The 12,886-nt window shown below is 41.8% G+C and overlaps 1 protein-coding gene across 2 annotated transcripts; it reads left to right on the forward strand.

Annotated features, from left to right (window-relative positions):
- Positions 1 to 624: 624 nt before the first annotated feature.
- On the forward strand, positions 625 to 7,361 carry LOC108035599 (LHFPL tetraspan subfamily member 3 protein). 2 transcript variants are annotated; one of them, XM_017111276.3, is made up of 6 exons: positions 625 to 808; positions 5,382 to 5,565; positions 5,637 to 5,770; positions 6,318 to 6,444; positions 6,615 to 6,857; positions 6,924 to 7,361. In XM_017111276.3, the coding sequence occupies exons 2-6, from the start codon at positions 5,424 to 5,426 to the stop codon at positions 7,073 to 7,075; spliced, it is 798 nt and encodes a 265-aa protein (XP_016966765.2). In that variant the 5' UTR covers positions 625 to 808; positions 5,382 to 5,423; the 3' UTR covers positions 7,076 to 7,361. The 2 variants fall into 2 exon arrangements, with proteins under 2 accessions (XP_016966765.2, XP_016966766.2); XM_017111277.3 differs by having other exon boundaries at positions 625 to 803.
- The last annotated feature ends 5,525 nt before the right edge of the window (positions 7,362 to 12,886 follow it).

Genomic DNA, 12,886 nt, shown 5'->3' on the forward strand with positions numbered 1-12,886 from the left:
ATGTACTTTATACCCAGTAAATTTTGGTAATTTGTATTTGGTTTTGTAAAAACTATAAAGCTTTAAGTATTAACAATTTAAGTACCATTTGATTAGATACTCTAAATGACAAACTATCTCAGGTATAAAATGAAACACCTTTTTAACCTTTATCTCTGGCTTAAAATCTTCCACACATGCTGGCTATTTATTCCCAGGCCAAACATTCAATGGGATTTTCTTGCACAAAGAAAGCATTTCAGGGAATTCGGCAAACATCCTGCAGGTAGCAATGGAAAACCTCCCCCGAATTTTCTCCATTTCCCCGGGCCTTTCTCAAGATCGCATGGCTAACTGAACGATAAGTGGAGAAATCTCAGCAATTCTTCGAGGGAAAGAAACCCAGTGCTGCATTATTTATCGAGCAAAATGATTGAAAAGAAATGCCAACAATTTTCGCTGCACTTATCAAAGGCGGGCCAAGATCGGGAACTCTCACCTGGACTCCCTCTCTTTCTCTTTCTCCCACTCACACAGACACACACTCAGGTGCGAGCTACAGGTAAGCCCAGGTGAATGTGAGTATCTATGTGGCCGTATCTTAGGTATCCCAATGCCAAGAAGTATTCAGTTCGTTTTTCAGCGCCGAACGCGACGGTTCAGTCTTGGCGGTTTCTTCCGAAGAAGCGGATCGAATTCGAAGTCTCTGCCCGCGATTTTGGTACAATAATTAATGCAAGCTCGCGAACAACAGTAGTAAATTAAAATAACAACAATAATCAGCGCACAAGTCCAGCTAAAGCCGAAACCTGTTCTCGATCAACGTAAGGTAGCGAAAAACGCATGGAAAAGCAAGAGTTTGCGAACTCTCAAATAAATTCGATCTTAACGGCAAAAGTAAATGTCAGCCGACAAAACTGCGCCCCGTTTTTGCCATTTAAAAAGTCGGAGAACGACTATAGAGCCAGCCATAAACAACCATATCGCAGTTACAACAATAACAACTGAAGCAACAAAGTTCAAACAACATTAAAACGTGAAAACCTACAAAAAAATGGAAATAATATACGTACAACATTAGACACACCAGCAACAATATTGCAGGCTGCAGGCACACATGCATATTTGCACACATGCATCTGAGCACTGGAAAAAATATTTACTTAAATATAAATATATTCCTTTTCAAACTAACTATTTTTGGAACAAATACCTTTAAAAATAAATCCATTGAGACGAATAAAATGTCATTGTTTTAAATACATGCAAATATATTTACCTAAAATCTAAATGATTTCCCTTGCAAAGAAAATAAACCAATTTAAAATAATATTAATTTTTAAAAACATAAAAAAATATATGGAAATTCTACCTATTTACTTAGGCAAAAATATAACATTTATAAAAATCATACCTTGAATTTAAGTAAATTGACTGAATATTTTTTCCAGTGTGCCAGACACACATACCTGCATATCTTGGCGATGTGAAGACGTGCGTATTGAAACTGCAACAGCAACAACTGCTGCAACTGCAACAGCAACAAAACCGCGCGCCCGAGTAACGTGAAAAACCAGAAAGAGGCACAGTTTTTTTTTGTTTTTCTGCTGGGTTTTGTTTTTATGTTTTTCTTTTTTGAGGCAGGCGAGCATCTCGACTGAAACTTCTGCGGCTGCGCGGTGGCGGCCTTCGCAGTGAAGGGCGTGGAAATAGGGCGCTTGGAAAACGGCTAAAAAAGGGAAATTTACTGCCGAACTTTTGAGGATAGGTGGTATTATTTTCCGAACTTCCGCCGCGGAAAATCTCTTAAAAATTAGGTTTAAAAAGAAAGACAAGAAAGGTGATATTTTGATTATAATAAAATTCAAAGGTGCAGTAGTTGGAGTATTACAGATCATATTTTGTCGTAATTTGGTATCAGAAAAATTTATTACAAATTTCTCTAGAACTTTTTCCTTATTAAAATGTGAGATATATATTCATAGTTTGAAAGAAATGATTTTAAAAGTCCTTAAGCTTTCACTATCAACTGTTAGACCTTAAAATCCTTTCTTCCGGACCCTTTGAAAACACCTCAATTCACCCCAAAGAACACTAAGCCGCTCCTGATTTTTCGTAGGCCCAGGCTGAGGGAAGAATCTCGGTGTGAGTTACTATTATGTATAGACCCCCATTGTAGTTGTTTGGGCCCCGTTCGCCGTGCTGGGAGCTTGGTATGCGCGAATGTTTGCTAACATCCAAATCGTGATCTAATAAAAAACGTAGAAAAACAGAGACACATACCACAGGCCCACGAGCGAGTGACTGAGTGAGCGGACCAGCTTTGGATGGGTTCGGATCGTCTTGGCTTCTCGATTGGGTACTCTTCAAAGGGGCCGTGTGGATGTGGATGCCACCAACTTTCGCAAAAGTAAACTCACAAAAAGCGGGCTTCTCCCAAGACGGATGGCAGCTGTTAAGGCTGTCAATGCGTTGAGTAACTGGCCGCAAGGAAAAAAGTAAAGTTTGGCGGGTTCTCCTGGCCTGCCATCCCGTTCCGTTTTCTGGTTCTGCCAGAAAGCGATCGCACAAAATATATTCAGAAACGATCATCGCAGCAAAAATACAAAAACACCTCGAACCCGAAAGAAATGGGCAAAAGCGAAAAAATTCGACATAAAAACATGGAACAAGAGCCACTTTAAACGCCATTTCCGCATAATTCTGAAATGTAGGAACCAGTTTCCAATGGTGGTGGTTGAAATTTAGCAACTTTTTTGAGAAACTACGAACGTGTTAATCAAGCCGCTGGCACCAACGTCTTTAGGTTCCACTTTGTTGGCCAAAACACACAGAAAACCATAACAAGCCATGTAGTTACATAGTTACATATGCGCTTCCCCTGATCGCCAGGCGGAACAATGGGGGATTTTCCCCCGCTTAGCCGGTGAAAAGCTGAAAATGTGAAAATTAATTACAAGTGTGTGGCCAATTGGACGGTGTTTTTTTGGTGGCTCGTACTAAGAGGTGAGGGAACCCCCATTTCAAAGCCAAAAGCCGCTCCAGACACGGGTAGCTCACCTCTCGTCGGTCGTCGGTCGACGGTCGACGGTCGACGGTCGTCTGTGCCTAATGTGAAATTTATGTTTATAAAGTAGAAAGTCATCTGGGGCCCAGGGAGATGGATATGTGGAATGACCAATGTCGGCGATGGAGAGAAAAGAAAGCCAATCCCAGTTTGGAGTGCAGTTTTCGCAACTGCCACTGCATTGCAGCGGCATTTCTCAGTTAGCCGCTAGCCACGTTTAAGGTATCGCCATTACCCAACTGACCTTATTTCGTCGCTCGTACGACTTATGTGCAGTCTCAGCGGAAAAGTCCCCGTAATTGCCGAGATTGCAACTCACCCAAAGCGGTTTGGGATTGTTTTCGGGTGCTTACTGCAGTGCACAGGAAACAAAGCGTTTCGATCTTGTTTCTTTCTTGCTCCATCAAAATAAAAAAGAAGCATTTATAGGTCAAAATAAATCAGTTGACCTAAAATTGAACTTAAACGTGCTTATCTTATAGTACTAACCGAATCGTTTTGGATCGTAATACAGAATTTAAATCTTTGAAGTTAAGATAACAAACTGGTGCATGAGGTCTTATTGTATGGATAATTTTGAATTTGGATATTTACAAGTTTTTCGGTCTACCAATGTTTGTGGAGCTAATTTATTTAGGATACGTTCTTGTTTTGTTTTTTTTTTACCCTATATAGATCTATTAGTTCTATAGATACTTTGCAATAAGTAATCTAAAGATAGATCTCAAAGATGGAAGTGCCCTGCTAAAAGATACAATGTTATATTCGAACTCATGCTCATTTTATTTGCTTTATTTTCCATCAATCTGTGATCTCAATTCCTTTGTGATTTTAATTTCTTAAATATTTAACCATATTTCTTGCCGTGCAAGTGAAACTCGTCCGAAAAGTGGGAGCACTCCGCCGCCGGCCGGTGAGCGGATGTAACCCAAGTCGGGCGAGACTCCGCTGGTTTTGCTGCGTCATGCGAACGGCTGGCAGAAGGCTCTCCTCGCCAGTGGTCACTTTCTTTTCGGTCACGTTCGAGTCCCAAAAAGCAGCCATGCAGTTTAGACTTGCATGCCCAACAAAAGCACTGAAATTACGAATTACACCACTGAAAACTTCCAACTCCGCGCTGCAAACTGCAGTTTCCACTACAAAAGATAAAGGAAGTTATTAGGCGTCTGCGGTTTGTCTGTCTGGTCGAGTGCAATTTTCCCGAGACTGGCTTTTCAGGCTGCATGTCCGTGAGTCATGGACAAGATTTTCCATCGATTCGATTTGTTTAAGCCGAGCTATCATGTGCCGGCTGGAAAGTTTTCTTTATGTTACTGGGCTGGGCTCGTTGTTCGACCATGTTTGTTTGTTCTTCGGCCCCGACTCTCTCTTTTGTTGTTAGCATTGTTGTGTTAATCGATTCCACTTTTGCCTTGAACCGGGCTCCAACTTCCAGCTCCCATAATTGAGTCTTATGCTCTTTGTTGGCCATAGCTTTAATTCACCCTAATGAACCAATCTTGACCAAGTCCCCATTGTTGTACTTCTCACGGGCAGGCAGACCTCGCTTTTGTGTTACACTTTTCTCGGTTTCAACAACAAAATAAATATGATAAATTAATGCTGGGAAATCTCGACGGCAGCCAGAGAAAAAGCTAATGAAAATGCATTTTATGAGCATATTTCAACCGAAAGACATTTCAGTAAAATTTGATCGAATCGCAAACAAGTTTACTGATCGCCAGCCAGTTTGGGCCATGAATCATGGCTAAAATTAGGCAGTCAAGACACACACGCTGATTTCGCATAATGACTCTCTCCCTTTGACATAGAATTAGTGGCAGATATGAGGCAATAGGCGAAAGAGTCGTTAGTTTTCGGCCAAATAATTGCCGATTTACATAAGCAAAACCAAAAATGTAGCCCCCAGCTATTTCTCTCTTTCATTTTTCGCGATTATCATTCGCATGCGAATGTGTTTTGATTGAAGTGAAGGGGAAAAGCTCATAAAAAATCTTGTTTAATGATTTGAAAATGTTTTCGAGTGGACACGACACATGCAGATTGATGGAAAGTTATTATTATTTGCCAGCTTTTTGGCTGCCTCTTGCATCAGAGTTCCCTGACTCGAAGGCATTACTCTTCCGCGAGGTCATCACACCAAAAGCTGGCCAATTTTAATCAGCTTAAGAGCGAATAAGAAAAGAAGTGCCCACAGAAATCGGTTTATGACCAACAGAAATGCCTTTGTTGGCGCTGCCCGGGTTGCTTTGGTTCCATCTTCCAATTATATAGTGTACAAAATGTTGGTCGCCAAGCACTTAACCACGCTCGATCCCATTCCCTCCATTCACAGGCAAACAAAGCAGCGCTCCCCACTCTTGAAAATCTGTGAAAAATGGGAACGAAGATCGAGTACGTGGACACCACGCATCTGTACGCCTCCAAGTACATCCGCAACTCCAAGGCGATCGGCGTTTTGTGGGCCATCTTCACCATCTGCTATGCCATCATCGGCATCGTGGCATTCGTGACGCCAGGTGGGTTGGCTGACTGGGTTTATTTACTGGAAACGGTCCCCTATTTATCTGTATTTTTGCGACCATTTCAGAGTGGATCGGGGATCCGGACAACGATGGAGCAGGTCGTCTGGGCCTCTGGCAGCAGTGCCAGCGGGACGAGATCTTCGACAACTGCAGAAGGCGGTGGGAGAGCATCTTCGAAGTGCCCACATTCTCCTTTCAGGTAAAAAACAAGGGATTTTAATCGGATGGGAGTTCTAAAAATTTCCTTGCTATATATAAATATAATATCATCTTATATTATAAGGTATATTATTTTTTTTACATTTTTTAAACATTTTAATATTTAATCTTGCCCTTCAAATTTGCTATATTTAATATGATGCAAAATGATCATTGATGACCATTAATTTTTTGTAATTTGAATGTAATAGTTCAATTGTTAAAAGGTATTGTCATGCCTCGAAAAAACAAATATTATTGTAGTGAAAATATAAATGCTAGTCATTTTAAATAATGTCAATAACTTCAAAAAGGGCTTAAAGTCATTCGATGTGAATACTTACTAGTCATATAACCATAAATATGTTTACACAACATGTACTTACCTTAATATTTTCTTTTACTTAACCAATTTCAATTGACCTCATTTTTTAAGACCTTTCTTAAAATGACAAAAAAAATTTAATACCCCACTTATTAAATTACCAAACAAGCTTACACCACAAGTACTCTTTTCACATTTTTTTATTGTTATTTACCATTTTCAGTTGGCCACATTCTTCATGCTGGGCGCCATTGCTCTGGCCTTGTTGACCATATTCTTCTTGGTTTGTTTGCTGTTTATGAAGTCAACGCGTGTTTTCCACCTTTGCGGTTGGATGCAAATTATATCAGGTGTGTGTGCTGAACTATCTCCCACTGCATCTCCCTGCCCCCAATTGTTAACCATATCGAAAACATCACGTTCTTGTGTATACCAAGTGTTTTGGTGTTTTCTTTTGTTAATGAGTAGTTTCATGTGTGTTTTTATTATAAATGTTTTACTTATTTTTTAATTATTCCAGCTCTCTGTATGATTGTGGCCTGTGCGGCGTTTCCCTTTGGCTGGAACTCGGATGATTTCCGTAAGATCTGCGGCCCGGAAGCGAATCGCTTCGAGCTGGGCCTGTGCGGCATTCGGTGGGCTTATCCACTGGCCATTATCGGCTGCATAGATGGCGTGGTCTTGGCCACCTTGGCCTTCATCTTGGCCACGAGGCACGTGCGCCTGCAGCCAGATCCGATATACCAGAATTCGCTCTACAAAGGTGGGTTCCCAAGCGATGCCGTTTTTCCCATTAAAAGATTAACAATTTCTGGTTTACTTCCCTCAGGTGAAATCAACAATGCATATCTCACAGATGCCATTAGCTTGGCGGGTTCTAGGAAATCGAATCCGCGCATTACTGGCTTAAATTTGCAGCCCATTCTGCTGGTGGCCCCCCCAAACGAGGATAGTATATCGCAATTTTCTCGTTATCACTGAGTTTCCTCATTCAAACAGCCAAGACCACAACCAATCAAGCTTAGTTCGTGCAGCAACCGGGGTTGAAACTCAGCTTAAGAGTATCCTAAAGTTTTTGAGATACAATTTCAACCCAATTTCGACGCAGATTTTAGCTGGAACTAAGAAAATATGAGTGTATTTTTGAGTGTGCAAGTCAAAGAGTGAATGATTTTGTAAATGCCACTTTGCCCGACTGAATGCCAACGTGTAGTTGTAAGCTTGGATTTTAAACTTTTTTTTTTTTTTTTTTTTTTTTTTTTTTTTTTTAATTAACATCTTTATTTAATATAATCCAGGAACAGATCTAATTAAAGCCTTTAACCTAAATGTTTTCTTAAGTAAATAATCTCTTAATTATAAATTATAATTAGTTTTCAACTTGGTATATAGGAGTAGATCAAATTACGACTAGTTTCAAGTAAATAATATATTCATATTAGTCTCTTAGGAGCAGCCCAAAATGTCTTCTTTTGAGCCTGCGAATTGGGATAGCCCCCTGTAATCTCCGGGCTAGACGATTACGGTGGGCAGTTAGACGGTCGTTGTACCTGCTTGAGAAGAACGATATTTGGTCTTCAACAAGACTCAGGTTTAGGTCATTGTGAAGCGTTTGGCCGCTAACGAACCACTCACAGCCAGTGATTTGTCTTAATGTTTTGTTCTGGACGGTTTGGAAACGTTTTCGGTGGGACGCAGCCGCCACTCCCCAAATTTGGATTCCATATCTCCAAGTTGGTGCGATGATTTGTTGATAAATGTGCCGCTTGCATCTTAGAGATAGTTTGCTTTTCTTGTTTAGCATCCAGAATAATTGGTTCCGCTTTAGGTTGCACATTTTGACGACTCTGGCAATATGTTCTCGGAAGGTTAGGCGTTTGTCCAGTGTGAGGCCTAGGTATTTCGCCTTAGTCGCTTGCTCTATGTCCACATTATTAATGTGGACCACCGGAGTTGTTTTTCGGCGTAACGTAAAGCAAACGTTTACGCATTTGCTTTCGTTGATTTTGATATTGTTCGCCGTGGCCCATTTCTCGAATTCGTTGAGGTAGGTTTGCAGCGTTTGTGAAGACTCGGTCTCACTGTTCGAGGAGCTGAGAAAGCAGACGTCGTCAGCGAAGCTGGCCAGCAGCATTTTGCTGTTGTCGTAGGTCATTTCTTCATAGCTTGGCTTGGGGATGTCTGCTGTAAAGATGGAGTACAGTAGCGGTCCTAAGACGCTTCCTTGGGGAACGCCAGCTGTAATGGCAACATTTGCAGAGATTGCGTCTCTGGACTGGACGCAAAAATCTCTGTTTGTGAGAAACGATCTGATGAGCTTAAACAGGTTGGCTGGCAGCGCTGTTTTGACTTTGGCTAGTAGTCCCGGGATCCAAACTCTATCAAATGCCTGTTGTATGTCAAGAAAGATGCCGTTGCAGTATTCTTTATTGTCGTAGGCCTTCAGGATGTGATTGACTACACGGTGCAATTGCTCAATCGTACTGTGGCCGGCTCTGAATCCGAATTGGTGCATTGGGATAGTATCATTGTCTTCTAGGTGTATTATAAGTCGGGAAGCTATCAGCCTTTCCATTACCTTCGATAAAGAGGGCAGGAGGCTGATAGGCCGGTAGGAGCATGGATCCTGTTCCGGTTTCCCTGGCTTTAGAATCATACTGATTCTAGCACTCTTCCATTTTTTGGGAAAGTATTGCACTCTAAGTATCGCATTGAATATCAATGTGATAAATAATAGTGCTCTCTTGGGAAGGATTTTAAGTACTGCGTTGCTTACTAGGTCATGACCTGGCGCCTTTCGACTTTTGAGGGTACGTATCATGTTTGAGACTTCTTCCAGACGGATATGTCTTATTGGAGGTGACATCTGGAAAGGGCGCTGTAGTATTTCGTTTATTCTGTTGATATCCTCCTCGGATGCGAAATTAAACGCAGTGAATCTGTCGCCAAGGTGTTCCGCAAATGTTTGTACTTGCTCTTCTAAGGAGCGACACCAGTTACCATTGCTGTTCTTCAGAGGCGTAACTTTCTGTGGCATTCTTTTTACTTTTTTGGTAAAGGACCACATATTAAAAATGGAATCATTAGAATAGTCCATATTGGTCAGCATATGTTCGAATTGCGCATTTTTCAATTCAGCCATGGCAACGTGAAGCTCTCTGGCGCATCTATGCCATTGAGCTTTATCCTCAGGACTGTGCGTTCGAATATAACGTCTTCTCAGTGCTCTCTTACGGACTAGAATCTCTGCAATGTTTGGGTCAATTCTATTCGAGTGGCGTATGAGGGCTCTGCCATGATTGTTTGCAGTGTACACGTTTGCACTCCTCGCCGCATTTGTCACGTTGGTAGTGAAGAGGTCTACAGCGTCGTCAATCTCAGCAGCAGAGTTGAGCTCAATGTTAAGGCGTATCGATCTACATAGTTCTTCCTTGAAAACAGCTACATTTGTGTGTTTGCTAAGAAGTTGTCTACGTTGAGTGCATTGTATGGCTTCTGTTTTTAATGTAGTGATGAGAGATAGGTGGTCCGATTCAAGGTCCCAGCTGTCTCTGATGCTTAGCTTGTCGTGTGGAATGTTGCGATAAATTGCAAAGTCTAAACAGGATGGTCTTCGATTTACTGCGCTTGGATAGTATGTTGGTGCTCCAGTCGCCAGGATGTTGGCGTTAATTGAGATGGCGCTTGCGGCAAGTAAGTTACCTCGGTGACAGGTGATCGCAGAACCCCACCATGGATGTTTGGCGTTCCAGTCTCCGCTGATAAATGATCTTGGGAAGTTGAAGTTAGCGAATATGTCATCAAATTCTGATTGAGTCCAGCTGAAGTTCGGAGGGCAATAGATTGATCCGATGAATATTTGTCCTATACATGTTTGGATTCTGGCACCCACGATTTGGACTTTAGCATGGACGATTGGCTCGATGGGAAAGTGATTGATCTTTTTGTTAACCAGGATTGCAGCTCCACCCCTGTGGCTGCCGTCAGGTAGATTTGAAGTGTAGACTTCATATCCAAATAGTTGAAGGTTGGATGTCTTCGTTTCAGTGAGAAGGAGAATGTCAATATTCTCTCTCTCCGCAAGGTGGCCGATTTCCGTCATTTTGCCGGCAGCACCTCGCGTGTTCCAGGTGAGAATTTTTATTTGGGACATTGTGTAAGTTGCGCGTTAATTGCAACCAGCATCTTCAGCATCTGGGCTTGCATGGCGTATAGACCCTCGATAGCTTTTGAGAGCGATGCAACTGCCATTTCTAGTTTAGATTCTTGTGCATTTTGCTGTTGTGACACATCTGGGAAAAAGTGCGCATGATTTTTTGCACCGTAGTGATGTTGCTGTTGAATGGCGTCCTGTAGCCTATTTGTTAGGTTTCCTGGTCGTTTGTTTTGTTTTTCCGTGATTGGATTTGCATTTCTGGCTATTTGAGCATAAGAAACTCCATTTTCATAATGTTTGGGTGTAGAGTTATTGTTTATGCTCACTTTTGGGGTTTTCTGTACATTTTCGTTCATTTTGAGCAATTTTTGATAGGATTTGCAGCCACGGAAGTTAGCTGGGTGATTTTCACCACAGTGAGTGCAAGTTGCTGGTGCTTCTTTGCTTCTGGGACAATCTGATGATTTATGGTAGTCACCGCAAGAGACACAGATAAAAGGTCTGTAGCAATATCTTGCAGTATGACCAAACGATTGGCATCTCCTACATTGCACTATGTCTTGTGCTTTTCTGGCTACTTCAAAACGGACGCGTTGGCGACATAGAGATCGTAGTTGGAGTATATCTTTGTTATTTAGATTCTTTTCTACATTAATGAAGAAGAGGTTCATCTGTTCACCGCTCTTGTTGCTTTTTGGGTTATATATTGATAGAACTTTATGCCCCTGTCTGAGTAATTCCTCTTTGATTTTATGATGGAGCTGTGAATGGTGTAATCCTCGCACAACAACTCTGAATGGTTTCTCGTCTTTCAATTGATAGCAATGGAATTCAATTTTCAGGGAATTTAGTTGTCGTACTACAGCCCTGTAGGTGTTTGCGTCTTTGGTGTAGATTCTGTGAGTGGAGCCCACAGAGGATTTGATTTCAACATTTTCAAGATTTGTAACTTCCTCGATAGCGATAAGAAGTTCGTTCACGTTTGTCACGTCCATAAGAACGATTGGTGGTGGTTTTGGACTACCAGTAGAAGCAGATTTTACCGTAGATGAATCAGTTTTACTTTGTACGTTTGCGTTCTTGTTATGTGCATTGCTGTCTTTAGCCTTAGAAGCGGTGTGAGAACGGTAAGCCGCTGCTGCAGCGCTAGTCGATGGTTCGTCCACACTATTGCAGTCCATCTCATCGTCATCAACTGATAGTGTTTCGAACCTGTTTGCTGACACAGGGTCACTGGGTTCTAAATTTCTAATATCGGCACGTTTTCGTTGACTTATTGGTGAGTTCGATGACCCCTTCCTCTTCTGGCTCTGGATTTTTTGCCATCTGGGTGAATCAGATTCATTGAGGTCCGGTAGAGGGGGGAAGTCTATAGAAGTGCTTAATGCTTTAGGAGGCATAGGCGTTGAGCGCATGCCACTGCATATGCTGGGTGATGATGTAGTGTAGGTATATATTGGACTGTGAGTTGTTGTCAGAGTACTGGTGATACAGGCTGCATTACTGCTTGATACTGCTATACCATATGAGTTAAGCTTGCCGCTAGTGGCCAGATTTTTTGCCAGGGTTAACTCTCCTGGAATCACCTCGTCCATGACGGCTTTTCTCAGAGCTTCGCCCAGAAGCATTGTTTCTCTGGTATTTGCCATTTCTCTCGATTTTATGCAAAGTCGAATGTAAGTCAATCACTGCTTTTATTGCCCCTCTTGTACGGCTGCGCGCAGTGTGAGGGGAACAGCGATGCCCTAGCGGGCACAAATGCAGTCTTGTCGCACTACACTTATGTTGTTGTTGTTGTCCCACTGCCGACACTGCGCTAGACAGCGTCCGAATTTTTATGATCTGTGCTATTATTAGCACACGAAGAATAGATAACAAAATAATAACGCGTAAGCACGCACTTTGTTTTGTTTTTTTTTTTTTTTTTCCCACGACACAACTTGTCAAAGAGTTGATGGCCTACTGGATTTTAAACTTTAATTTAACGTTTCGTGTGAATAGCTTGTGCCTAAATGTATGCCTCGATTAAGTTAAAAAATAATAGAGAGCGACTCTAAAGCTCTGCCTGTAAATTATATACCCATAAACAATAAACATGTACAAATATTAAACATAAAATCAATGTTTATTTCGACCACAAATAGCCGCCCCAATTATGCCATCATCATCATCATCAAGGTCAGCAGAACTTTGGACTAGGCAAAAACAAATTATGACCACCCCGCCCCCATAAAAACGCATAACGCACAACTTAGCGCCCAATTTGTTTGTCCTTAATCTGGATTTGGTCTGCCCCTGGTTGCTTTTTCAATAACCATTTGGCACATACTTTTCCAATAAAGTATTTCGAAGAGAGTTGGTGGTGATTCCTCCCCCTCAAATCGGTGGGAGGCAATTGAAATATCCCGGGCAAAAAGATGCCTGGCAAGTGCAAGTGGCTCTCCCCCGGGCACGTTTTAATATTCTTGTATAATTCATAAGCAATTCCATCACGGGCCTAAGTGGCCAACCAGCTGACGCCGAGCAAATCGCTCCAGATTCGACAGGGAATCCACCCCGAGACCGGATTTCACTTGACTTCTTGGGATACTCTTTAAGGGGGTTGTATATATTTTGAGTAGGATTTGTTATATATA

This window comes from Drosophila biarmipes, chromosome 3L, assembly GCF_025231255.1.
Source record: "Drosophila biarmipes strain raj3 chromosome 3L, RU_DBia_V1.1, whole genome shotgun sequence".
NCBI lineage: Eukaryota > Metazoa > Arthropoda > Insecta > Diptera > Drosophilidae > Drosophila > Drosophila biarmipes.